The 27,006-nt window shown below is 37.7% G+C and overlaps 1 protein-coding gene and 1 non-coding gene across 3 annotated transcripts in view; both read right to left on the reverse strand.

The window, feature by feature from the left end:
* The window catches only part of LRRK2 (leucine rich repeat kinase 2), a 70,676-nt gene that overhangs the window by 3,701 nt on the left and 39,969 nt on the right, over positions 1–27,006 (reverse strand). Inside the window, exons 26-49 of one of the 2 annotated variants that reach the window (XM_035891668.1) lie at positions 25,117–25,303; positions 24,546–24,727; positions 23,799–24,028; positions 22,661–22,788; positions 21,230–21,448; positions 19,448–19,649; positions 18,821–18,909; positions 17,651–17,838; positions 16,562–16,716; positions 15,388–15,534; positions 15,043–15,234; positions 14,179–14,325; positions 13,759–13,859; positions 13,393–13,583; positions 12,562–12,722; positions 11,587–11,757; positions 9,612–9,712; positions 8,758–8,952; positions 7,630–7,737; positions 7,414–7,499; positions 7,049–7,121; positions 6,040–6,224; positions 4,504–4,656; positions 3,509–3,717 (exon numbers count right to left, since the gene is read on the reverse strand). In XM_035891668.1, the coding sequence (XP_035747561.1) occupies positions 3,509–3,717; positions 4,504–4,656; positions 6,040–6,224; positions 7,049–7,121; positions 7,414–7,499; positions 7,630–7,737; positions 8,758–8,952; positions 9,612–9,712; positions 11,587–11,757; positions 12,562–12,722; positions 13,393–13,583; positions 13,759–13,859; positions 14,179–14,325; positions 15,043–15,234; positions 15,388–15,534; positions 16,562–16,716; positions 17,651–17,838; positions 18,821–18,909; positions 19,448–19,649; positions 21,230–21,448; positions 22,661–22,788; positions 23,799–24,028; positions 24,546–24,727; positions 25,117–25,303 (3,800 nt within the window). Of the gene's footprint in view, positions 1–3,508; positions 3,718–4,503; positions 4,657–6,039; positions 6,225–7,048; positions 7,122–7,413; positions 7,596–7,629; positions 7,738–8,745; positions 8,953–9,611; positions 9,713–11,586; positions 11,758–12,561; positions 12,723–13,392; positions 13,584–13,758; positions 13,860–14,178; positions 14,326–15,042; positions 15,235–15,387; positions 15,535–16,561; positions 16,717–17,650; positions 17,839–18,820; positions 18,910–19,447; positions 19,650–21,229; positions 21,449–22,660; positions 22,789–23,798; positions 24,029–24,545; positions 24,728–25,116; positions 25,304–27,006 lie in introns of both variants that reach the window. The other variant, XM_035891669.1, reaches the window with a different exon arrangement.
* On the reverse strand, positions 837–909 carry TRNAF-GAA. The gene has a single exon. It is a non-coding gene; the product is annotated as a tRNA-Phe (tRNA).

Below are 27,006 nucleotides of genomic sequence, written 5' to 3' on the forward strand. Positions count from 1 at the left end.
CTGTTATTGCTGTTTAGCTATTAATCAGCAGGCTCCTGTGCTTGCCATGGGGCTTGCTTGCCTTGCTGTATATTAGAATCTAGTGCTCAGTGGCTGGTTTTTCCTTTCGCTGCTCGCTGTGCTGCTGATCACCTTACCCTGCTGTGCCTGGGAACGCTTTATAACAGCCACGGCCATGTGCCTGGGCTGGCAGATGGCCAGGGCATCGCTGCTGTCCCTGTGCTGCTGCACTGGACAGGCTGGAACTGCGGTCGAAGGGGCTGTGACAGGGGACGAGTTCACATATCCCACACAGGAGCAGGACACCCCAAAGTCCCTGTGGCCATGGTCAAGTCCACACCAGAGCAGGTACATCTCAAAGCATCTGTGCCCGTGGTTATGCCTGTGCCGCAGCAGGTATACCTCTGGAGGGACTGTGGCCCAAGGATAAGTCCATGCTGCAGCAGGTACACTCTGAAGCACCAGGGCCTGGGCATGAGGTCATGCTGGAGCACCTCAGGGTGTGTGGCCATGGATAAGCCCACGAGGCTTAGTCCACAAGGTAAGGCCATAGTGGAGCAAGTTAATTTCCAAAGGGACTGTGGCTGTAGGTAAAGCCAGGATGCAGCAGGCGCTCCTCAAAAGCATGTGTGGCTGTGGTTATGCCTGTGCCGCAGCAGGTACAGCCCTGGGGAGACTGTGGCTCAGAGAGAAGGCTCCACCTGGAGCAGGTACAGCCCGATGGGCCTGCAGTCTGTGGGTAAGCCCAGAGCAGGGACCAGGGGAGGAGATTGCAAAGGAACTGCCTTTGAATTGTTGTAACCCAGCATTTGGGTTAACATATGGGAAAAGGTTTCTGCCGAAACCCGGGATCGAACCAGGGACCTTTAGATCTTCAGTCTAACGCTCTCCCAACTGAGCTATTTCGGCTGTGAGGGCTGCACGCCGTTGCGTGTTCTCCCGGCACGGCAGCTCCGTGCCCTAGGGGCGGCGCGGCGAGGGCAGCGGGCCCTTGGCTCTCGGTTCGTGGGGGATACAGGACCCAGCCTGCGTGCCTGGGTCGCGCTCAGGCCGGGGAAGGCACAGCCCCCCGTGAGCAGAGGCCCCGGCGGCAGCACCGCACCCCACACCTCCCCACACGAAGCCTTACAGACTCCCCCAGAGAAGAGGTGAGAGGGGCGCAGTTCCTGGGGTACGAGCAGACCGGAGTATGGCTTACTGTGAAAGCCACAAACCTGGAAGTTTTGTGTGGCCACACTGCAGTGTCCCCCCCATGACAGGTTCCTCCTGAGTCAGCAAACATCTCCAGAGGGTCCCCCGGGACCTCTGCAAGGTAGAGGGAGGTTTTTCCTGCCCTGTGGAGATCTGCAGTATATTCTCCTTTGATATGGATGTAAATCTGCTTATGGTAGGTGAGGGCTGCTGGGAACCACACATCTTCCATGATCAGATTTTTCATCACTTTATTTTTTTCTGCAACCAGTCCTATCCATACTCCATAAAAAAGTGATTGGAACTTAAGTATAATGTTTCTTATTCAGAGTAGGGTCCTTTTGTACTATATAGAAGTCTAAATTTTCACTTGCAAAATGAACTACAGATTTACATACAAATCATTCTCTAGGATGAGTCTCATGTCTATTATACGTCAATGTGTTAGGTGAGAGAATTAGAAAAAGACATTACATTTCCATATTCATAGATGAACTACATATAAAATTGATGTTTCAAAGTATGGCAATCTTTTTTCCATGAAATATTTACATCTGATTGACATTATATATTTTAATAATAAATGAAAGTGTTTAATGGAAAAATATTTCCCTCTCTCTTCTCTCATTTCACACAAGCAATGTGTCACTACTGAAGAATTGCTCAGCAGCCTCAGTGTCATTTTCACTGATTCTGTGAAAATCCCAGTAAAAACCAAAGTCTTTGAATTTTGGAAAAAACCCAACCCTTATAAATAATTGTTGGGAAAAAATGATCAGAAGAAAAAGTACACACCAAACTGCACGTATCAATCTTACTTGCCATTCTTGAGATGTGTGCAAACGCAGCTGAACTCTTTCTCCTGAAAAGTATTAACTTTTCTGTACATAACATTTTGATTAAAAATGTTAAGGTGACTAGAAACAAAGAACACGAGACTCAAGGCTTTTTAAATCACACTGTGTTATTCTATACCATATACTTTCCCTATCAATGACAGTAACAAGCGAGGCAGAAATTTTGTTGTCATAGTAAGTATTCTTTACAAAATGCTAAAAATAAAATGTCCCTTTATAGTACTAATAATGTAGCTATTAGGACTGGAAGGACTGAAAATGCTGTGCTAGTGAATCTGGGCTCTATAGCTGGCACTCTTGACAGCTGAGGACTGAACTGACTCTACAAACTCGCTGTCTCAGGCAAAGGCAGGGCAGGGGAAGATGGAGGGTTTTTGACTCATACAACACTGTCAGCACTGTGAGCTAACTGTAGTCTACGGCTACTTCTGGTGCCAGAAATGAAAAAACAGCCCCCAAATGAAGTTCATGATGGTAATGAGAAAACATCCACAGCCTGCAACTATGAAGTTTGCTGGCAGGATTACAGCGTGCTTCTGAGTCCACAACAACAGCTTCAGTCTTTTTTTGACAGCAAACACACAACACACTTTAAATCACACTGCCAAGGGAACCCGAGAGTTGTTTTTTTCAAAACACAGTGGAAAGTGATGGGAGTCTACATGTTGTGCCACAGAGTACTTTTTGAAGCAATGCGTATTTTAAGTGTACCCACTACTGCAGTACAATGAACTCTTGAGTTGGTACGGCCTTTACTACTTTTGGGAGAGATGCAGGAAAGTGTACAGTTGAAGGAAGTTACAACAGCCAAGAAGTGCCCCATACTCAACTACACTCCTCTGGCTGTTGGTAATTACCACTGAAAATCCACACCTACTGTCTGCCTACAGCAGCTCAAAACAACTGGCCCTGGTGGCAGAACTCAGCATCCTGAGTCCAAGTGTGTAGCACTTCCCCAGCTTTGCTGTGATCTGCCTGCGACCCAAACCTGAAAGAACCATTCCTGAATAAGGTTGGGAGAAGAAAACTAGGCAATTAGCAATTAAGGAAAAAATATTAAAACCTAACAAGCTCCACAGAGAGAGAAGCCAGCAGCATAAAACTTAAAATGGAGAGTGAACACAGGCAGACACGGATCAACACTATCGGACAGAGGATGGCGAGAGCTGTGCTGAAGCACGGCACAAGGACGCAGCGAAGGTGGGGTACGTTCATGTGCTGATCAATGACAAGCCAGGGAAGAGCTGCTGGTTTATGTGGGCACAGGTATGACAGCCTGCTGTTATGCAGCTAACACCGGGGTGACATTCACATTGACTAAAGACGACAGCAGTGGAATAGAATGAATGAACAAACCACAGAAAACTAACCTGTTCCTGGAACACCATGCCAAACAGGAGACAGCAATCCTAAAGTTGGCACTGATTTCAAAGTACTCATCATTTGGTGGCTTTACTTACCTAGCTGAGCTGTTATCATGACTCTAACAGAATCACAAAAGTTGTCTATAACTCGTACAGGACGGCGTGTTGATAAATCCAGCAGCAAGATATGTCCTCCTCCTGTCCCTATCCACAGTGCAGTATTTTTCTGCAGGCAAATTGTCTTCACTCTTCCAGAATAAGCCAGTTTATGTTTTGATTCCTTATTTAGTTTTTCCACTTTGTCCCTACGAGTATGGAGAGAATTTGTATGAAAATCTCGTGGCACACTATTCCACAACTGCTAGAATGACTGTCTCAACACCAGCCTTTTAAACACCCAGTCATCAAGACAAACTGCAAAAAATCTCATCCATCAGTTGATTGACTTGAAACAAACTGGGATGAAAACTACTGGACTTCTGAGACCCAGCTGCTCTGCTTCAAAAGACCTTTATTTAAAGACCCTTATACCTGCCTATTTAGGAGGCAGGCGTACTTCTCTATCCTCTCCCAGTCTGCAGAAGAATAATGTCACTGCAAAGTGGGAGGAGCACACCTAGAGCTGCTCCTAACCTCACCATGAAAATGAAATGGATGTGGCACGTTAAGGGAGAGAAACAATTTAAGCGCAAATGAAAAACACCGTCACTGTTAATAAAACTCAGATCTCCTACTGAATCTGTGCACTGGAGGGAGAAGACATTCTTATGCAGGGGATGCAGGAAGTAACTGATGCAAAAGCATTAGTACCTGAAGGACAGCAAAAAACTTTCTTCTTTCTTGAGCAGAGCTAAATGAATCTTCTTGAAATCATAGATAAATTGTGAAATATAATATGGGTCTTAAAAAATTGAGATTCTGTGTGGGATATTGTGAAGTTCTGGGCCAAAAGAGAGGAAAGGAATTCCACATTTGCCCAAAGGACTGGGCAAATCTCTTACCTCCAGCAGGTTAAGGTACTATGTTAGAAAAGGCAATGTGATATTTAGCTTTCTATGTGTCAGGCCATCAATCTGAAATAGAACACTTACTTAAGAAAATGTGCACAGTCAATTAGTTCAGAAAGTTTTTCTGTCTTCTTGTCCCAGATTTCCACAAAATGGCTGTTTTTCTTTGCCAGGTAGATGGATTTGTCTATTGCTATGGAAATAATGTTTGCATCACTGTAAGTGTTATGACAGAACCTAGAAGAGAGAAGAACTCCAGTTAAACACAAGAAAAATATCTAGTAGAAAAACTTGATTATTATGAGTGGGGTTAGCTTCCTTCTAACTTTTACAGAATTATTCAGCCTTAAAACCAAACTGGGTTTGCTATAACCTTCCTACAGTTTGACATAAGTTCTCACAGCAGTGGAGTTATGCTGATGATATCCCTGGAGGCACGTTAATGCCCAAAACCTATTAATAAATCTTTCCCATCTATGCTCAAATCACATATGCTCACATCACAACAGGGCAAACTCCACTTTTCTCTTGCCACTCTTTCAATGTCTGGAGCCACTCGACAATTCTCACTGGGCCCACAAGACCATAAAGGGTCACTCAACACACAGATGACTAAGCCTAAAAAGCAGCAGTGAGATTTAGTTCACCTTGCTCTGCTGCCGTTTCACCTCAGCTGGCAGCCTTTTTGACTGTTTTCCTCCACATATGAATTTGTCTCTCATGCCCAATCTACGCCTGCATGTATCAAAATATTACTGGCCCTGCAATTCAACAGCATTGGCTTATTTCACTGACTCTTCAATTCATCTTGAAGAACAGCTCAAAATCACTGAGCAGACACTCAGTAACACTGATGCTTTCCCTAATGTTACTTGGTTTTGATGACTTTATTTTTAAAGCCGTATACAGTTTTGCTTCCACAAAGCTCAAATTATTCCTGTGACATATTTTGAATCTTGCCTTTGAACCGCATTTTACTGAAGTTTTAGTTTCTTGCTTTATATTAACACAACATTTTCCAAAGCAAATTAATTTCCCAGAATAATGATCTCTACTAGTGTAAATCAAACACTGTTTTCCCTGCTCAGGAAAAATTCCCCTTTACTTCAGAGCAGGTTTGTTCACGTGAGAACTATACCAAACACTCCAAAAACTTCAGTCTCTAATTTCTAAATAATGAGAAATCAGCAATCATACACGATTTAACTATGTAGGGCAAAGATAGGCACACATATCATACTGACAAACATGTAAGGACAAATACTATACTAAGTGTGTGTGTATAATTCTAAATAAAGTAAACAGGGCCTGGACAAATGCAATTGGAGGAGAAAAACTGATCAGGTGCATTTATACGTTTTCTGAATAGATACTGACTTCATAAATCCTTTATGCAGTAAAAATGCATATCCCTTGTTTAAAAGCAGCAATGAATACTTTAAACACTATTCACTTATTTTAATGCACATTATATTCCATCTGTATTATGGAAGGAAAAGAACGGAAACAAGAGATCTTAAAGAACAAGCTCTAGAACAAGACATTACATCAAAGTACTGCCAGAAATCTCCAATGAAAACAACAAAAGAGTCAAGTAACATAATTTATAAAAAAACTTACAGTTGACTTGTCTTTGTTTCAATGAGCTTTTGAACAGAGAAATCACTTGCTAAGGCAATGATCTTTGTTCCACAGCCTCCCCAGATTATATTTCTTTCAGACAAGTATGAGGATTCGTTTAAGCACATCAGTGGTGTGCTAACATTTCCTATAGTCAGTATCTTCAGAGGTGTAGCACCCTTACACTGCGAGAAAAAATGTACTCTCCATTAGCAACAACGAGTATACAGGCACTCAGAAACTGTTAAAGCCACACAGCCTGCTGAATTAAATTTACACAGCCAGATTTTCTGAACTATTATGGTATCTTACCAGAATGTTAGAGACTGAAAAGCACTATAGTCTCATTGTAGATGTCCCATAAAAACCAGCTTGTGTGAGCGGAAATGGGACAGAGCTGGGACTGGCACTTTCTGCAATCCCTGGCACAGTTCAAGAACTGGATGGAAAGTCACATCCATATCTTGGAGACATCCCACACTGGACCATATTCTAGTTCTGCAATGCATTGCAAATCCATAACTGCTCTGAACTGCACATGGTCAGGAGCTAATCCTCAGGAACCAGCTGATATAAACAGCTCCCAGCATTTATCTGTTTTGTGAGCAGAACTCTGACCTACAGAAAATCTAAACAATATTGTCTTTTTGAAGATATCTATTCTACGAAAAATTAGTGTGAATGAAAAGAAAAAGGAGCTATAACAGCAATAAATAAAGGAGGTTAAAACTGTTAGAATATTCTTAATAACAACCATTAATGTCACTCTTTAGTCAGTTTGCCAGGCCTCTGAAAATCCTACAATGAGAAATAATTTCCCCCTCTTAATTCTATTGGTTAAAACAGATATTGTAAAACAGGTGCAGTTCCTCTAAAACTGTAATAGAAAATTATTTTTAGTTTTAGAAAAGCAATTAAAAATAAGCTGCATGAAATAAAGCTACTATTGGTAGTTGCTTTACATATTGCTGATAGTATTTTGTAGAACAGAGAGCAAAGAAAAGTCTACCTTTACTGCTCGGTCTTCAAAAACTGCCAGTCTGCCATCAGCTGTGCCTACCAAGAAGAAATTCTTCTGTTTGCTGAAATAAAAGAAAATAATGAATTCTAGAAATGCCTTAGTCGGGTAAGAAAAATTTAAATGAGTAGCCTCTGGTATTTCAGGAGTTCAACTGAACACAAAAAGCAAATACAACCACCTGTGGTCAGGAATGTAGTCTCCAGTTACGCTGGGTGCAAAATTAAGTGCAAGTACAGGCAAAATAAGCAGCTGTCTGAACAGAACTGCATAGGTATACAGATGTCATTTTCTGAGCATCTCTGTTTAGTCACATTTTCAAAATGTAACCCAAAATAATTAAAATTCATTTATACCTTTGTTTTGAAAGAGAATTACAGTATAAACAAGTGATGGAATCTGACATTTTCTGCAGACGATGCCTTCTTGTTTCATCTTCTGTGTTAAGTGCCCACAGAGAACCAGACTGGGTTCCCGCTACAATCCAGTTTTCTTTCTCAGTTGGAAGGTTCACTAAGGCCAAACTCAAGATTTTACTCTGCAATATCCTGAGTCAAAAAAAAAAAAAAAATGTTAAGTGCCCACAGAGAACCAGACTGGGTTCCCGCTACAATCCAGTTTTCTTTCTCAGTTGGAAGGTTCACTAAGGCCAAACTCAAGATTTTACTATCTGCAATATCCTGAGTCAAAAAAAAAAACAAACCAAAAGAAAACCAAACTGGTTACGATTTCAGTAAGGGTAAATGCTAGTAAGTAGCTGGTAATAAAGTACAATCTTCTTGGACCGTGGACAGACCCAAGGCTTAACCTCCTCATTAAACATTCTAATTCCCTGTTAGCTGAATACATCTTCAACTGTACCATCTATCTTCAAAGTGCTGGGAAGGACCCCTCAAACAGGTCGCAGGAAAATCTCTAAGCTGAATGCTGAAAAAAAATATTCTCTCTCTCTATTCTAATGAAGGTCTCAAAGCCATCAGAGAATTAAGCAAATGGAACTACACTGCAGTATATATTCAGTTTAATTTCTAATAATAGAAGTACTGGTCTAATATTTCTTTTTCTCATTTTAGTTTTAAAAAAATAAGCCATATAATTTATACCAAAGCTACCAATTCAAATGTATCATGGTCAACAGATGGCAGATGGAAATACAACTTAAACAACTTTGATGAGTCACACACAGTTCTGGCACACATGTTCATTGCAGCATGTCAAGCTTGGGTAAAACCTTTTCCCTCTTCTGATGGCACAGGACTGAGATATACGAAAAGCAAATGAAAAGATCTGGAGGGTATCACCCAAAATGGCACAGGGAGGTGGCATCCATGGGAAGACAGGGATTGTTAAGAGACTAGATGGATTGTTAAGGGAGGTAGAAATACTAAAGGTTGTGTAACTGTTACTCCCCATTCTAACCTCTGTGCTAGAAATAGCTTCCATCTGAGGGGAAGAAAGGAACCCAGTAGTGGAAAGACTGTATTATGAAAAAGTTCAGGCTGGATGGCAGGAAGAGAGGAAAAAGCAACTGTGTTTCTGCCTCATTTCATGGATACAGTGATGACTCACTTATGAGCAATCTTTGTTCTCTCAAAGCTTAGCTATCCAGAAGTAATATCCTACTGTTAAACTGCAATTAATTCTTCTAAAATACATCTGGGTACCAAAAAATTAGAATAAATGGCAACTTTCCCACATACCTCACAAGTATGTCCATCTGTATTTAGGTTAACAAATGAAAGTTGTGCTTTTTCTGTGTTCCCATTGCCTATCCAGACTCCTGCCTTCTTGCAGCTTTGATTGGCAGCTACCATGCACTCTGCTGTGGACGTGCTGGGTATTGAAACATACCTCATCAAGCAGATAAGCTCTGCAGAATTCAGGATCTCATAAACCTACAAAGAAAGCCACAGCATGCATATGGTAGGAACAATGGCTTGTACAGTGATAAATAAATAACAAGCAATGGATAACAATGTTTTATGAAATATGGACACAGTATCTCAGCAGGCCTGCTCATTTGTGCTACCACTACTAATCAGCAGTCTTTGTATACGGAGCGCCTTTACACTGACTCTTATTTTTCTGTTAAAATTTCACGAATTCAGTGGGGTTAAGGCATGTCTGAAAACGCACCCGTTTCAAAAAGCAATGCGATGCGTGATAACAGACTAGGTTTCGGATCCATGTTGTTGTTCCTCATTTGACATGCATGGCATGGCGTAGTCTAACTGCACTGGTACTATATAACACAGCCCTTTTTGCATAGCTCTAGTAAAGACCATGAAGTAATCCGAATCCTGTTTTGCTACAGTCGCTATACAGCAACACAGGGAAAACCAACAGGCTAGAATCCATCGTTGGTAGATTTCAATGGAACAGTTTATCCTGGATGGCGAAGGCAGGCAATATTCCATGTGGGTTTCAGTTCCAGAAAAGAAGAACAGAAAAAACCCTGTGCCTCTAACTTAAATGTCCCATCCCTTTTTAGAAAGCACAACAACTTCATCCTATCATCTATCACGAAAATACAAATAAATACACTAAGTAATACCTGGGAAGATGTTGGTCGTTCCTGAGGGTTTTCCTTCAAACACTTTTTAATTAAATTTTCAACTTTAGGCCAGGGGGCACATCCATATTCTTTGACAGGATCTAAAATGTAAAATTAGATAACTTCTTAAGCGGCCTTCACCATAGTTCAGAAATATGAGTTCTGAATAATGTTCTTCTTATTTTAAGAATTCATCTAACTTCTTACAGAGCTGCTCTAAGAAATGTTCCTACTTCTAGGCAAAACGTCAGCATGAACAGCTTGGAATTGCTCATCTACCATTAAATGCTAGAGCATGAAATGCTAGAGCCCTTTTCATTAAAAGCAGTTAAAGCAAATGGATTTTCCTTTAACTTTTCTTTAATGTCCCTATTACTGGGACTGAATCACAGATATATGTGAGTTGTGCTTTGATTAATGCTCACCATTCAAGGGCATGTCATTTCAGCCTAGTCTTTTCAATTCCTGTGAACATTTTTCTCCATATTTATTTTTCTGTATTTGGGCAGAGTATATGGAATACAGATGAACTTCCAATAAAATGTATAGCAATTTAGATAAACAACTCCATATCGTATTTATGAGATATGGAAGTTTGAATTCCCACTCAGTGCTTTGAATATGTATCTTATGACTATGGGTGCTGCCCTCTCTAAGAACAAATCACTCATGAATAATGGTGCCTGTATTGCTTCTCCTTTTAGTTCACCATAATCCACAGCAGATACTCCAGTCCTATGTTAGACTGAGGTAACCATAATGATAAATACCTGCAAATGAACACATCCTGTTCAGCAAATGGTAGACACTGTTTACTTGTGAGCTCAGCCAGTCCCTTTTTTGGTGGAAATATATAAACAATGAGCATGTGCACAGATGGAACTGTACTATCTCCAGAAACTAATACTTAGGATTATTTCACAGGGCTCATAATACAGAAAATGGCCAAATGGACAGCTGCACTCAAGAGATACTTAGTCATCAGTTCCTGAGACAGCCTCTTTAGGGAGGGGGTTTAAACTGTCTGAGCTATGAATTGGACTATTCTCCTTAGGGAGTAGAAAATGTATGAAATCTCTGTCTCTCCTAATGGAGAAGCTGTGCCAGATTAACTGGTACAGTTGCTGCCCTTTCCTAGATGGAGTGACTCTTCAGTCTTAAAGAATGTTTCATGAGTAATCTACTACTGCAGGGCAATAAATAAGAATGCCACACATTAAGCTTGTAGTACTATAAACTTGAACAGCTCTTTACACAGAAGTTGCCAAATACCAGTTTACACTGTCCAGATGACTACATCACATCCAGCCTGATAGCCTGTTTAATTTCCCTTCCAGCAGCCAACAACTACATACTGTAATGCAGATGGAATATGAAGAACATTACATAGCTCGGCAGGGACTTCACAGTCATGACAAGTTAAAATGGAATTCCTATTTAAAACCTTTAAGGATGGCTGCTCTTTGAAGGTAGTGGCACTTTTAAAAAGTAAGATTTCAAGGGATTTTTGAAAGATTTTAAGATATGCAGCTTCTCAATAATGGATTTTTTAACGTAATGTATCACGATCAAAGAGCAGAAGTGGGACTGTGTGTATCTTAGTGCATGATATGCATTATCACAGTAATATGTAAGGGTTAAGTCCAAATATGGTATTAGAAAGTACCTTCAGCAACATCCATTTTGGCCAGGTCTGGATAAAGTCCCAAGTATACAAAACCTCTATTTCTTTATAAAGTGAACCAACTAGATCCCTTGAAATTGCAATGAAATTACAACCAATGTGATGTTGACTAGATGCCTATTTCTCACTATTTCAAGATCATATGAAATTAGGAGAAGCTTGTAAAAATTGCTATTATTTAGTCTCCTCCTCTGATCACTGTCAGATACACCATAAAATATAAGAGGTGTTATTTTCAGAGAAGGCAGGACAAATGGTCCACTTTCATGCTAAAACTTTAACAAGGCATACCTGGTAACTTTCCTTGTATTGCTATTTCATCAAATTCATTTGGAAACTTCAAGCCTTCCATTATTCTACCTCCTCCTGTTAAAATGTCATAAAGCAGCAAGCCAAATGAATAAACATCAGCTTGCTGATTGTAAATAACATTTCCTCTGGCAACCTCCGGTGCTCGAAATCCTGCAAATAAATCATTCATTAATCGTTATGATTCATACCAAGCTGAAGCCATCTTTATCCATTTAAGAGCAGCTGACGAAAATGTCACAGGAAGTAAACCAGAAATGGCACACTATTTCTGGGCTGGCAATAGTTTGCATGTGGCAGACCTCCAAAAATACCAGCAATCAGTATAAAGGAAGGGGACAGTACATCAGTTACAGAGCTCCTGCACCATTACACATAAAATAATTAATTTAGCAATGAATACTGAAAATGAAGGGCAAGTCTGCAGTCTTTACTGAAGGTCTAACATTTAACACTTGAAGTCACACCCTCATGCGCAATTTCCAAGACCAAAAGGCACTTTTCAAAGTTGTTGAATTGTTTTGTGCTCTAAAATGGATGCTAATACGTTCTCTCTGAAGTCAAGGAACAGTGCAGGTACTGCCTTTAAAAAAAATTAAGACTTACCTATGCATTACTGAAAATTAAAACAATAATTTTAGCAGAATAACTTCAATATCACAACAACCATACTAAAACAAGACAGCAAAAAATCATAATGAATACATGTAATTTAATTTATTCTCTTTTTAAATCTTTAGGATACTTGATTCTTCTAAAAGGAGTAGGAAGTGGAAATGAATAGGAAGAAAGGCCAAGAGGTGTAAATCTGGCATCACAACTTGTAGTACGATTAGGACTACATTTTGTGATTTTGACTACAGCATAGATTTGAGTTACTTCTTATAGATTAAATAAAAAACATATTAGCTATTTTTTTTGACATAATGCACTGTAAAACAAAGCATTTTTCCATACCTGGTGTGCCTTCAGACGTTTTTATTCCCATTCGGCAACAATACTGGGCAATGCCATAGTCAGCTATTTTTGCAATAACAGCTGAATTGGGATATAGGGTAAAGAGCAACACATTGTGAGGCTTTAAATCACGGTAGATGATCATTGCTGAGTGCAGGTACCTGTTAATCAAAGAAGTATTTATTGAAAGCATTCATAATTCAGGGATGCACCTATACACACACTGAACGCATTATTCCCACAGCAGTAAATTGTGCTTTCCAATGTTAGATATTGTCTCAAAAAATATCAAACATCACCAACATTGACACTGTCTTACTGGATATTGACTTTAGAATTGTTCTGAAATACTATTTACTAACACATAAACACTGCAGTATTTTAGTACCAAATCTTAATCTGAAGTGTCACTGGCAGTTTGAAAACTGAATCTTAGAAGTTTAAGCTTCATTGGTCCCTGAGCTCCTTTGCAGGTTTTGTCATTTTACAGTCACACTTAATAGCTCCTGAGGACATTAATGGACTTCCAGAACTTTAAAAATGCACTAAATTCATTTCTTTGACATTTTAATAAGCAATCAACAGCCACATAAAAATTCCACACAGAGCTCTCACTATTTTTCTACTTATAGGAGTGCAACTTGTTAGCAGAAAAAAACAGGCAATGGAAGTTTGTGTTATATATCAGCTAATCAATCATAAAAATACAAGCATTTGTCTGACCCACAGAATATTCTGCTTGAGATATAAGAAAATATAAGTTTTTCATTTGCAGTATATCCTACTTGCAGCTGTATCCTGTTTTTACAGCAGTGTAGAAGTCACATTTACCTTAAGCCATCAGCTACATGCAGAGCTATCCTGTGCTGAAGCGTTCTAGTTAAACTTGCATTGTCTTGTTGAAGCAAACGATCGAGAGATCCTTTAAGGGCTAATTCCATCACCAGCATCCGAGGACGGATTGCAGCAGCCAGCAGAGACACTAAACTGGGGTGATGGAGGTGACAAAGCACTGCAAGCTCCTGTAAATTGTAAAATCAGATGAAATACAGCAAATAGCATAACCTCTGTAGCTCTGAAGTAAACTCAGAAATGTTCTGGAGTGAAGTCTTGCACTGCACTTGAGCTTTTTAAGCTCTTCTCTAAGGTTGGTATTCCAAGAGCAGCACTACAGAAAAGAAAGGCAATATTTCTTACTTGTCTTAGGAGCCTGAGGGAAGTATGTTTATTGAAAATCTTTACGGCAACCTCTTCTCCACCATAGGATGCACGGTACACAGATCCAAACCCACCGTCACCTTTTCAAGGATAAAATTGAAAAGAATATTAAAAACAAAGGGATATCAACCATTTTTTAAAAAAAAGCTGAAAGGAGCCATTTTTAAAATGTGTGGATCATCTACTGTATTAAGCTTCATGATGAGTAACCCAAACACATAAAAAACAGTGTCCTAGCATATAAGTTAATGGAAAATTGGAAACTCAATAACCTGAAACCTTAAAAAATACATTTCCAGAGAAAAGAAATCTGGAAAATGTTTTCCATATGTTGCAGAACTGACTTCAATAGATTTGTTTACATAAGCTCTCTAAAAAACCCTACAAAATAATGCTTACCCAAGAGAAATTCAGGAGCTTCATCAAATTCCAGGTCATCATTGTTCAACATGATATTTCTAGGCAAATCAGCCAATATCAGATCAGGAGCAATCTGAGCTATTGGAATGGTATGTCTTGGTTGATCTGGATTTACCAAAAGGTCACCTAAGAAAAACAAATGAGACAAAAAAAAGGGTAATCATCATTCAAAAGGCACGTGGATCTCTGTGAGGGCATATGATCGATGTACCTAAATTTAAATTCATATGTGTATGTGTATATGTATGCACACACACACACACACAAACATATATATATATATATATATATATATATATATATATGGAACAGAACATTATTTTTGCCATTCAACTTAATGTATCTTACATGTTTTAAGTGTTTTCAATTATTGTGATAGCAACTATTGCTATGTAACAACACCAAACTAACCAAGAGATTATTTTTCTGTCTACAAAAAGAAAGAATTCTGTTAGTATGTAGAATGTCATCATGAATATTGCCTTTTAAATTACTATTGTATATGGTCCAACCAAAAGATGTAGTATCGGTTTTACTATGTACTGGATTCAGTTCCATGAATGAAGTTGCATTATCGGTGCCATGACAAAATGGTTCTTTTCATTATTGCCATTTATACACGACTATGCAGAGTAGCTGCAATCTGTCCCATATTCTATACTTATACAGACAGCACTTACATAAAAAAAAAAGAACAAGTTGCTTTTGACTTAAGCTGTAATTATTTCTTACAGAAATGAAACATTTTTAAGTAGCATGAAGTACCCAAATGTTATAAAGAGGATGTACATTTATCTACATACAGGTATACCTCTATATACCTCAAATGTCATAAATATATACCTTCTTCAGCTTTTTTAAGTAAGTCATCAAGTAGTATTTTTTGGTGTTCTTCGCCATCCTGAAAGCTGTACAGCGCCCATTTCTTCAACAGTGTCTCCCCTTCACCACATACATCTATATCCAGCAAACCTGGAAACCATTCTTCCATAAGAGAATCTATGTGATCCACAACTTGCCCCAAAAGGATGCACCCTTTAAGAAACCAAAAGAGGGAAATTACAGCCTCAATCTGCCATACTTGCAATTACAAAGCTAAACTCTACATTACAAAGGCAAAAGCACAACAAACCAAAATGCCAAGCTGCAATCAAACTGGAGCAAAAATCAGGCTCATGAATAATTAACCTTTTCTGCAAGAAGGTGCTGTAATTTTCAAAAAACTGTCTGGGTTGTTGTCAAATACTGCTGATTCCACTAGACAATACGCTTCAGGAGACCAATTCAAGTAGATGCCTTGTCTCCAATACATTCTATTAGGACGAAGAGCTCGCTCTAGAAAATACAAAATTAGATTAAAAATCTGATCTCCCATATGAATGTCATATTTTAAAATATTCAGAATAATTCAGGGCACTTTAAATATTTAATTATGATTGTAGGTTTATGCCTACCCAAATTACAAATAAAATAAAGGCTTCAAATTTGCAGACAGAATAGCCCCACAAAAGCTGAATTTCTGTCAACTGATGTTCAGTTCTATAAGGCATATCCTCAAACTAAGTGTTTAATCAGATGGCAAGTCATGCATCAGGCAATGCATGTAGGGATTACAGAAATGCTTAGGTACATTCAGGTTCAAACACAGAATATCTTAGGCAACATATGAAAAAAAGTCAGTGATTTACATTTTCGCTCTATCACACGTTCATGAAATAGCAAGATGCAACTGGAATTCTATGCTGAGGATGAAATCAAATGCCAGGAGAGCAGGCAGTTATAAATCACATTTGTCGAGCATTAGCAATGCATATTTTTCATACTTTATTTGTCACCAGTATTCATAAATCACACATTAAAAAACCAAAGATGAATGGAATTGCAAAGTTCAGCAGATTGATCTTGTGTCAAAGCACGGAATTATTGGAAAAAAATTAAAGACCCCCCCTGCCCTTCAAATAAAAGCAAAGTTTTTAGACTTTCATAAAGGGAGAACTAATGAACCTGAGGAAAAGCAGTTTGTTTTTCTGTGTGGAAGACATATCCTTTCCTGTATTCTTTGTAGAAGCAAGTGGCAATATTGCATAAATATAAGGATTTCCTCCATCTCCAGCACATGAAGGAGAGAAATAGGCTGCTTACAACCTTCACTTTCTTTTGCACACCACTGTAAAGAGCAGGCACTACCTGTTACCGGATATTTCTAAATAACAGAAATGACCACTGTTCTTTTTCTCCCATTTGTGAAGTGGCCAGAAAATAGCTAATGCAAACCAGTGTTGGGGATTAGGGCTTTAGCATGCAGGTGTTGGCATTCAACGCAAACATGCTCACTATTGCTTTAGAAGATAAAGATTTATACCTCTTCCTGACAGCATGTAAGGTGATATTTCAAGCAACCTGTTGATCAGCCTGGACCAAAATCCCATAGGAAAGTATGGCATCTCATAAAGCCTGACAATAATTTCTGAATTTTCACAGTGGGGAAGCTCTATAACAGGTCTGTGATCAGACAAACTGAAAGAATAAAAATATTAGACAGTATTTAATGAGGTATTTTAGCCAAACTGACTGATGACATACATTATTTATTATGTAAAATGTATTATTTATTAATGAATGAATGATTAAAATTATCAGGGAGCAGTCATACTGTATTTGCTTATTCTGCTTGCTTGTGCTAAAGTGAAGTTCTGCTGTAATTTAAGCCCAACAGAACCCCACTAACAATCATTAGATATCAAACATATAAATGTGAGAAAAACCTGAGACACATATATGGCAGGTAAGACATTCAGATAAGGTCTTTCTATCCCAGGACTCTGAAGAACGTAGAGACTCTAATCAATGCAACCATACAAGACTCTCTCCGTTAAGCAAAATAAGTATTATTAAGCACATTAGGGAAATCTGTAACTGAGGCAGAGAAACTGTTACCTGCTTCAGATAAAGCAAAAAGACTGCATTCAAATTCGTAACATTTTTGTGTCACCACATTTAATAACTAGGCTGTTAGGAGGAGATACTGCCTCTGAGTACCTTGACTGTGGTTCTCACTCCAAGCAAACAGGCTATAGAAATTCATTGTTATCTTTTATATTGCAATAAATATCTGTAATGGTGGCACACTGTGATGTAAAGCTAAGTTATAATCTTCCTGCTGCAGTCTCAAAGTGTGGTAACTGTAAAAGAAATATTATCCTCATAAAGCATTTTTTCATGTAAAGATTCCATTTACCCACCATGTTAATATGATGTAAGCTTTATCTGCTACAAGATCAGTTTAACATGTCTGTGAAAGCATTTAGCAAAACGTAGTGTACTAAGCATTAAGTCATGCTTTCATATACCAAACTGCTTTGATGATCACTTAAGCTAGTTAGCCTGATGAGAGGTTTTTATTTTGATTGATCTCTATGGCTCTCATTTGTGGGTTTAGCTCTTGACTTACGTGCTTGGGATTAGTAGTTGATCCTCTCCTAAAGGCAAAGCAATCTGAAACTTTTCCAGTAGCTTAAAGTATTGTGACATGTAGATCTTGGGAAACTTGCTCTTCTTTAAAAGGAATTTTTCCACATCTGAACGCTTTACAATTCCCTTAGGATATTTAGAAAAGCCTTCTACTTTCACGGTCAGAATCTTTCAAAAGAAGTAAAACCATTTCAGGTGTACAGTCATCATTAGATTGCATTTTCCTGACAAACTTTGTTCCCTGAAATATCCGGTAGCCGATTATTTAGAGGAAAAAGCTGACTCAATTTCACAGTGAAACCAAATACTTCCATAATGCTAGCCAGCAAGAAGACAGCAGTGAAAACATTTAACCTGGCCAAGCCCCTAGTGTGTTACCTTTCTTCAGTAGCTTTCACCGTTCCATATTATATGGAAATTTACTCTACACGTTAAATTATAAAAGTGTTCTCTGAAAGGAGCCTGTGTACAGTGATTTTTCATACCAGCACTTCACACAAGCGTATTGGTATAGACGACATGATCTTCTAGGTCTTTTCTCACTCCTCATCCCACCAGCTTTAAAAGCTCAAACTTACATTTTTGCCGTCCCATTTTCTGCACTGAATGAAAGGTAAAGTTTCAGAGGTTAGGAAATCTGAATATATATTAAAAATTTTGAGAGCGTTTCTAGATCAACATATCAATGATGGTTTCACTTAAGCAGTCAGTCTGCTACTCTCCCATCCCAACATGTAAATCTGTATGACTCACTTTCCTCTGCCGTCGGTACCAAGCATACAACGACCCTTCTTCCCCATTCTTACTACTTTAATCCAAAGTTCCGGCTTTCACCTCAACCTATCACAACATATTGCAGGATTACTTTGCATCCCTGGGGCTTTTCTATTCTACGTGTATTTTTGTATCTGATGTAGTTTAAATGATATTGGACATTACAGTATCCAAGAACATAGAACCACTGAGGCAGACAGTTATCTTGAAAGCAAAGGAAACAGAAAGAGCCAGGTAAACCATTCTGGGCCCCAAGAAAATTCTAGACCATGAAACAGTAAAGAAATGGTGAAGAAGAATCACTGACAAGTTACGGTGGTTTGAGACAGGGGAAAATTTCCATGAATGTAGATACAAAAAGTAATCAGGGTCTAACCTGTGCCATGATTTTACATAGCCACTTAGGATCTACAAAATACAGATCTCTTAGCTGTAGTGCTGGGTCTTGAAAATGAAGGAGTACACCTGCACAAAGAATATTGTAATTAGCAACAAATACAGCTATTGAATTTATGTCAATATCTCAGGAGAGTAGAATGCAATCATGGTTTGTTCAGCTTTACTTTTATTTTCAGATGTTTTGTTAGATCTGTAATCTGACCTGGTTTTTGCACCAAGCAACTATGCTCTGTGTGGTCTATTTAATCTTAAGAAGTCTCTACAGCACTGAGATAAGCTGTTACATATATTCACCTAACCACCATTCTATTCAAGATATTATAGTAAGTGCATCTTTCTTCAGAAACTGTGCTGCCTGAACAGCAGGTATGATGCTTTTAAGGAGGAGTAGGATACTTAAATTGTTATAGTTGTGATCCTCTATATCATGGAATTCCTTTATGACATAACAACCTGGATTATCAAACTAACGTTACCCAAACTCAAGCATTTCAGCTCACCACTTTGTGGCAACCTTGTGCAAGACTTAAAAATGCGTACAGGTCAGTCTGCTGCAGATTTGCAACAAAGTGCTTACAAACATACATTGAAGATAGTATTTCACCTGATTCATTCAGAAAGTGAATTGCGTGAGGGAGTTCATTTTCATCCAATTGTAACTGGCTTTCTCGTACCAGTTCCAGTAAGCGTTTCTGATCAATCACAGGAAATTCAACGGGGACTTTTTTACGTTCCAGCAAAATTCTCTTCTCCAGCTCCAGATAGCTGTCAGGAATTAGCTGACCAACCACTGGTTGATCTCTGATCTGTATAGTTAGGAATAATAATCATAACTGTATTAATTGATTCATGTGAAATGCAGACAATAAAACTGAGATGTAAGGTCAGTATGCCCACTCAACAGTAGCACCAAGAAGGAACAAGAACACTCATGTATTGACTAACATGGCTTCTGAAAGGTAGATGTAAATAATTCTTCTTTCAGAATTATAATATGAATGTCTTTCTATAAATGAATACTCAAAGAAGAAAGTATTTCCATCTTACATGTACATAAAAAATGAAAAATGTCTTCTGAGAAGTTCAAAAAGCAGCTTTGATTTGAAGTAAAAGGACTAGATGACCTCTAAAGGTCCCTTCCAACCCCAAACACTCTATACTCTATGAATATATTCATTGGATGAACAGAAGATGTCATACACCTCAGGTTAACACAAGACAATAGGCAAACTAATAAAAAAAAAAAAGATACCTCTTGTAATCTGTAATATTTCTAGATATATCTTTAGATAAACTGGGGGGTAAAGTGTAGTTCAATTAAAAGTCTCCACTGCTGATAGTCAGTGGACAAGAGGAGGGGAAGAAATAAATTTGGCCAGGTTAGTGACACTTAAGGGAAACAGGTGCTTTGCTGCTGTTTCCTGAGCCTGACTTCCTTCCCGGAGACATCTTTTGACCTTTGGTATTAGCTAGCACCCAGCCAGATTTTTCATTCTCTGTGGGTGCTGAGCTAGTCTTTTTGTCTGAGGAAACGGGGAACAATTTTCCCAACATTTCCAAATTGGCTTCTTAATTTGCAATCTTCCTCTCAAAGAAGTTAAGACACCAATGCACTCATAGCATTTTTATATGTCAAAAATGTAATTCGTACCTTGTGAAAATGTAATTAGCACCTTGCGTAATTTCAATGACTCAGAGCACTTGAGGACAATGTTGAATACTTAACTCACTTTGCCTGACTTCTAAGCAGGTACCTTGTAACACTCCTTTCACAAGATGTCTACATTATTTATGGAAACTATCTCCCTTCCTTCAGGCTACCTTACATTTGTGTAGAAGTTTAAACATCAGTTTAAGTCATAGTTGCAAGAGGCGTGGATGTTATAGGTACAGCTTTTAGGTACCTAAGAGTGAAATGTTTTCAAAAAGCAGAACTTCTGAGTGTTGAAGAAGTAGGGTGAGATACAGGGCTACATATACCTTTACAAACACCAGCTCTATTCATGCCTACTGGATGTATGAGAAGTGGAATTAATCCATTCTATCCGAATAGGCCACCCCACTGTCACTTAGCACTCGTTAGCTATTCCTTGAAGTGTGGAATGAAGTTCGGCAGATTATGGATGTGGCTAAGCTGGTAGTTTCTGAGAGAAACAAGAGGTGCATGCACTCTTTCTCTCCTTTGTAACACCACCAGTGTGAGGCTGGTCATAAATACAGCATTTGCTCTATAAAATCTTCCAAGCATTCCTTCATTGTTTTGCTGTGCGTAACATTTTATAGAAGGAAAGTTGAGCTTGTTATGACACTAAAAATGTATTTAATTGTGTTTTTAATTAATGTTTAAAAATGATGTTTTCAACATTGCGAACAGTATGTAGCTTACCTTGAAATGAAGACTCTCCTTTATTATGATTTTCCGAAGTCTGATAATGGAATCTGATTCTTCCGTAGCATTCACAAAGTGATAATCTTGGATTGCTGGGAAGCCTCGCTTATTCAACAGCTCTCTAGTAATTTTACTCATGCAGGCCTTACGTTGTATTTCATCAGAAACATCTAAATGAGTGCCAACAAGAATGACGGGGGATGTTGAAGCTCGAGCCTGTTAGTAAGATCCATACAGTCAATTAACTCAACAGTGAATGTTGATGTTATTGTTTCATATCTACACAAAATGTGAGCAATTTAGTCAAAACAATCTTTTAAGTAAATTTGAAATCTGAAATACTATTTCATGTCTTTATTTGGAGTAAGTTTAAACTGCAATCCCATATAATGGCCTTGACTGGTTAAGCCAGTAAAAACGCATCAGCCTATAAATATGAAAAATAGTTTTTATGGAGAGCATATGGACAGCAGTCTATTTCAAAACAGAATTATTAAAAAATCAGCTTCTTCTAAAAGGAAGCAGTGTAGATCCAGATTTCATATTTTGCAGATTAATAACATTGTCAGTAAAATAGAGGGCCAACTGTATTTTTCATTGAAAGTGTCCAACAAAATGGAAAAGCAAAGGGTTCTCTGCTAGCTGTCATTGGAACAGTGCAGCAATGAAACACCAGCAAGTACTGCAGAGCAAAGAACACATTGGAAATGGTCTTCATCAACACTTAACTGTCTGTAACCCTCTGTCCTGTATCGCTGCTCAAGGTGAAAAGAGTGAAAAAGACAAGTTTAACAAACAGAATCAGTATACAAAGTCATTATGAAACTGCATTGCCCAGCTGTGGCTAACCATCGTACAAAAGGAAAAAGACAAGTAAAACTCACCATGGGGTGATTCCATCAAATGAAAATAAAACACTTAAGAGTAAAAGAAAAATATATCGGCATATTCTCAGACCAATTTCCCTACCACAATCCTGGAATCATTCCTATTAAGAATAGGATACTAAGCATGCACTTAACAGCGTGATTTCAAATGTGCATCTAGTCAGTTTTAGTCAAATTCTGATTTCCCCAGAATTTACAATGGCATAAAAGAAAAAGCAGGTTTAACTCATCATCCCTTTAATACTACCCTTTCTTATTTTTATTGGTCAAATCAAAATATTGCCAGAACATAGAAACTATTCTTCTGCATATCATCTGTACTATTTTAAGTACAAAACGATGCTGATCATATCTTTGTATGTCTACAAATATTTTCATATCCCATATATGATGTATTTCAGCTCTTGTTTCATCTTACTAGTTTTATTTGCTGAAGAGCTTCTTTCCTCTTCCCTTCTCTAAAAGTATATGTGGTTAATTTGCTGCTCACCAACAGCTCCCTGGAAAGTGGAATTCCATTCTGTACATATCTATGGCTTACCTTGATGTTAAAAAGCCACGGCTTCATAGCATCTACCTCCGCTTGTCCTTTGCTGAGATCATAAACAGCAAGATATAAAGCTCTTTGTGTCATAAAATGAGGGTGGGTACTGTAGAACTCTTCTTGTCCTAATGATAAAAAATTCCCACTGTTTAGTACTTCCCTCATTTAACATCTTCAGATTATAAAAAGGCAGCAGAACTCTTATTCTCAGATCACTAATCCACAAATGAAATTAATGCTTAAAGAAAATTATCTAAATTGACAGGAAACCTGTAATAACAATTAATTTTAGATAGGTACTCTGTGGTAGCTCATTGATTGAAGTATGTAAGCTAGTTTTAAATCAAGAAGTGTAAGATTTCACAACTGAATAAACCTGGTTGCTGCAAAGACAACTTGAAAGGTCATGATTCTTTTAAAATGCCAATATTGAATTTTTCCCTCACTCCTTCCTTTCTTCTTCCCTCCCTTTCTCCTATCCTTTCAGCAACTTCAAAATGAGACTCCTAAATTCACATGATTAAGCACTTAAAATTACAATCGAAGCTGGACATTCAGCTTGAATGCTGCTCTTCTGTGCTTATCCATTGTGATACAGACTGCATTTAAATGATCATGGACCAATGTTTAAAAATAACTTTTCTATAGCCTAAAATACCCCTGAATTTTAGAAATGCTTCTGGAGTCCCCCAAACGTAAGAAGTTTTCCAAAAGCCCAAAGTTCAAAGACTGTCCCTAAGCACTTTGTTTTCTGTGACCTTACGGAACAGCGATACTGTAGAGCCTAGAGAGACCCAGACTATAAAAGGAAGAAACCGAGTTGAGTGATGATTCTTCTGGTGACTACAAGCAGTTTCTTAGTATTCTGCAATGACAGTTCTAGAGTGCTGTGGTTGAAATGAGTGGTCAGATGACATCTGGTGATGAGAAATTCCTGAGGCTTTATATTAAATTTGAGGGATTAGCTGCCAATTTACAGAATTCACTAATTTATGAGTGGTCACCTGACTTTTGGTATAAGTTTGCATGATTCCACTGTCCACAATTTGAAATTTCACAGGCTGACCCTAAGAATAAGTAATGCATTAATGTGTTAGAAAAAACAATAGTAAAGGACAATAAGGTCTTGCCATACCTCCAAAATCCCACACATTTAATATAAGCTCTTTCTTCATTTTGCCTTTCCCTTGAATGATCCAGTCTTTTACATCAATGCCTACTGTAGCTATTGGACAGTCCAATTCTGTTTGTTTGCATTTCATGAGTTGCTGTAATAGGGTAGTTTTTCCACTGCCAGTGTTTCCAACAATCATGAGCTTCATTCTATTATAAGGTACGGCCTTCTTCAGTCGTTGTTGAAGAAATCTGGCATAAAAAAGTTTGCAGAACTCACAGAAATGCATAATAAAGAAAAATAACTACAGAACTCAAGACCAAGGAAAAATCTAAACCCATACAATTTTCTTCAAATTTGATATTACTGGGATTTTAACTGTCTATTCTAATTTCTGATTTGAAAATTAAAGCTTAATTCAAAATGTGTCTTTTTTTGTTTTGTAATTACCCAAAAATGTGCTCTGAGCTATACACTTGGGAATATAAGAAACTTATTACAAATAATTGGTAAGGACCATTTATTGCATGGTTTATAGAAGTACCACATTTGAGAACTAATACTATCATATTCTAAATTGCTATAATCTATTTTATGTGTGTGTGTTGACACAATACGATAAGATATGGTACCTTCCATAGAGTAGCATGCTGGATTTCATATGACAAACCAGCACGCTTTTTCAAAAGGATGTATTGTTTTCTTAATGCTTACTGCATATCCCAAGCAAGCAAACCAAGAATATTCAAGAAAAATAGGACAACAAACCTGATAATGTCTCTGGCTTTGCATCCCACATGTTTGAAGTCCAAGTTAAGATGGAGTCCTTCCAAAGGAAGATCCCAGATTTTGGACAGTCTTCCCATTTCATCGGGAAAGAATCTCAAATCGGGATTATGACTTACATCCAGAGAAGTCAAGTTCTCTAGGAAGCCAATCTGAGGAGGAATCTAAATAAAAGAACATTTAATGGGCAATTAAATGTTTAAAAAAAGTATGAGTGTGAATACATAAAATATTTAACATAACTAGGTATTATTTTTACCACTGTAGTTTAATTTTTTTTTTAATAAATGGGCCTTATATCCCACATTAATAAGACAAAGGACCTCATAATGGATGCATTATACAAACTGATTACATGACACATTCCAGACAGAAAAACTTAATAGAATATGGTGATTTTCATTCACAGGAAGTACTATTTGCACTTAAATACCATTTTACTAATAGAATTTACAATGATATGAAAGGTGACATGAAAATCAAATTAACATTGAAAAACTGCATTCAATTGAAAAGTGATTTAATTTTGTTTACATAGAATCTTACACTTTACCTCCTTTAACTTGTTGTGGGACAGGTGTAGCTTTTCTAGCCTAGACCACGCACATGCCTTTTCACTCAAGTCCAAGACATCTATTTGATTATGATTAAATAACAGCTCCCTTAAATTTAATGATTTCCAGTGCATTGGTCCAGGCAGGCTTATGATCTTGTTTTGGCTTAAATCTACTGATCGCAAACTAAAACCATGAAAATAAAAGAGAAAAGTTAGCAAATGAAAAAAATAAAACTGAGATTAACTGGAACTGTATTAATTTTTAAGAAAGAAGCAAATGGATTAGATATCAGAACGGAGAGTTTTCTGATAAGAATGTAGATAAAAGAGAATTACTACTGCAAGCAAAAGTAATTGAGATGATATTACAAGTAGGTCTTCATTACCTCGGAAAAAATATAAATACGTATGATTGAGTATAATGTTCTTCCAATGTATTTGTCAGTGAATAAAATTTCCTGGTCATGAAAATAAACATCCACACTGTACTGTGTGTATATATTTCAGATAGTAAATTAAAGAGTCACTTTAAATAAGTGGACATATTGTGATAATAGTTCACTTTCTCCTTCTTTCTACGATTTGCAGACATGCATGACTCTGTTCAGATTAGTAGAAGACACAGATAAATATGGCTCACAGTCCTGTAGTGCAAATATTCAGTAATTCAACTGTAAACTGTATAGTTAATATACATTTATTCCCAGGTAGCAGAGAACCGAGTTTAGCTTAGGATTCCAGTTACAGGTGAGTGCAGAACCATGGAGCGCACAGTTACGTGTAATGTCTAACTTACTAGAATAAACACATTAAATACCTTAATTGCAAGCTAACGTAATACTAATATGTATTTTCATGTGCTTTTTTATAAACTTCAAATAAAAAAAAGCAAAGGGGGAACTTCCTGGTATTAACAACTTTCTAGAACTCAAGATTCCACTTATAAACCATGGAGCCTCATTAGGTGATCTGAACTGCTCTCCTTCTTGATCCTAACTTAGGAGACTAACATCAGATGGTATGGATACCTCACTCTTTTATCACAATGTTTCTATTAATATGTTTGTATATACATGTATGTGCATAAATTATATCATTTAACTACACATGTATTTAAGAACCACATAAGAAAAATCATGTAATTTCTGTAAGTCATCTGTTGGACAAATATGCTGCTTATGTTACTGTGGAACACAAAGCATGCAAAAGATGCATGCAATTCCTTCTTGATTTGTCTGGGCTGGGAGACATATAACCCGAAAGCTGCACCTTTTTCCACACATCCATTAAATTTGCTGCTGTGAATGTAAACATTAGCATGCTGAAACAGTGTTAATAATGACATGCTCCATGTAAACTTGACTAATGTAATTTCACAAATCTGTGTGGATCTGCCCTCCCCATGGTGCCGTCAGTGCTCACATCTACCTACATCTATCAGATAACTGATCTGATCAGCCCTTCCAGGCACCCCTTCCACAATCTGACTCTAGTGACCTGTTAAGGTCACTAACTTCTATAAAAAAAAAGCAGAAGTCTGATTTTCACATGAGTAGTGCTTTGAAGGTATAGCAAAATAAAAGTCACATGCATCTTTATCACAATTCCATCTAGAGGAAGTGTCGTTCTTTGAGAATAAATATCTTGTGATATTTGGGAAGTGAAAAACTAATCTCAGTAGCCTTGTGCAAAAGTCTCCAGAACTTCTTGAAAAGGAAAAACTTGCCAGTATCTTTTTACTGTTGATTTCAATAAAATAATAAATTCATTCTGGTCTTCTCAGCAAGAATTGTCAGCTTCAGCAGTCAAGCAATATATTTTCAATAACAATTATTTGAATCTGAGGAACAGAATTTCTCAAAATAACGAAGAAAATGTGACTGATTT

Source organism: Egretta garzetta, unplaced genomic scaffold (assembly GCF_000687185.1).
Source record: "Egretta garzetta isolate BGI_Z169 unplaced genomic scaffold, ASM68718v1 scaffold33, whole genome shotgun sequence".
NCBI classification, from domain to species: domain Eukaryota; kingdom Metazoa; phylum Chordata; class Aves; order Pelecaniformes; family Ardeidae; genus Egretta; species Egretta garzetta.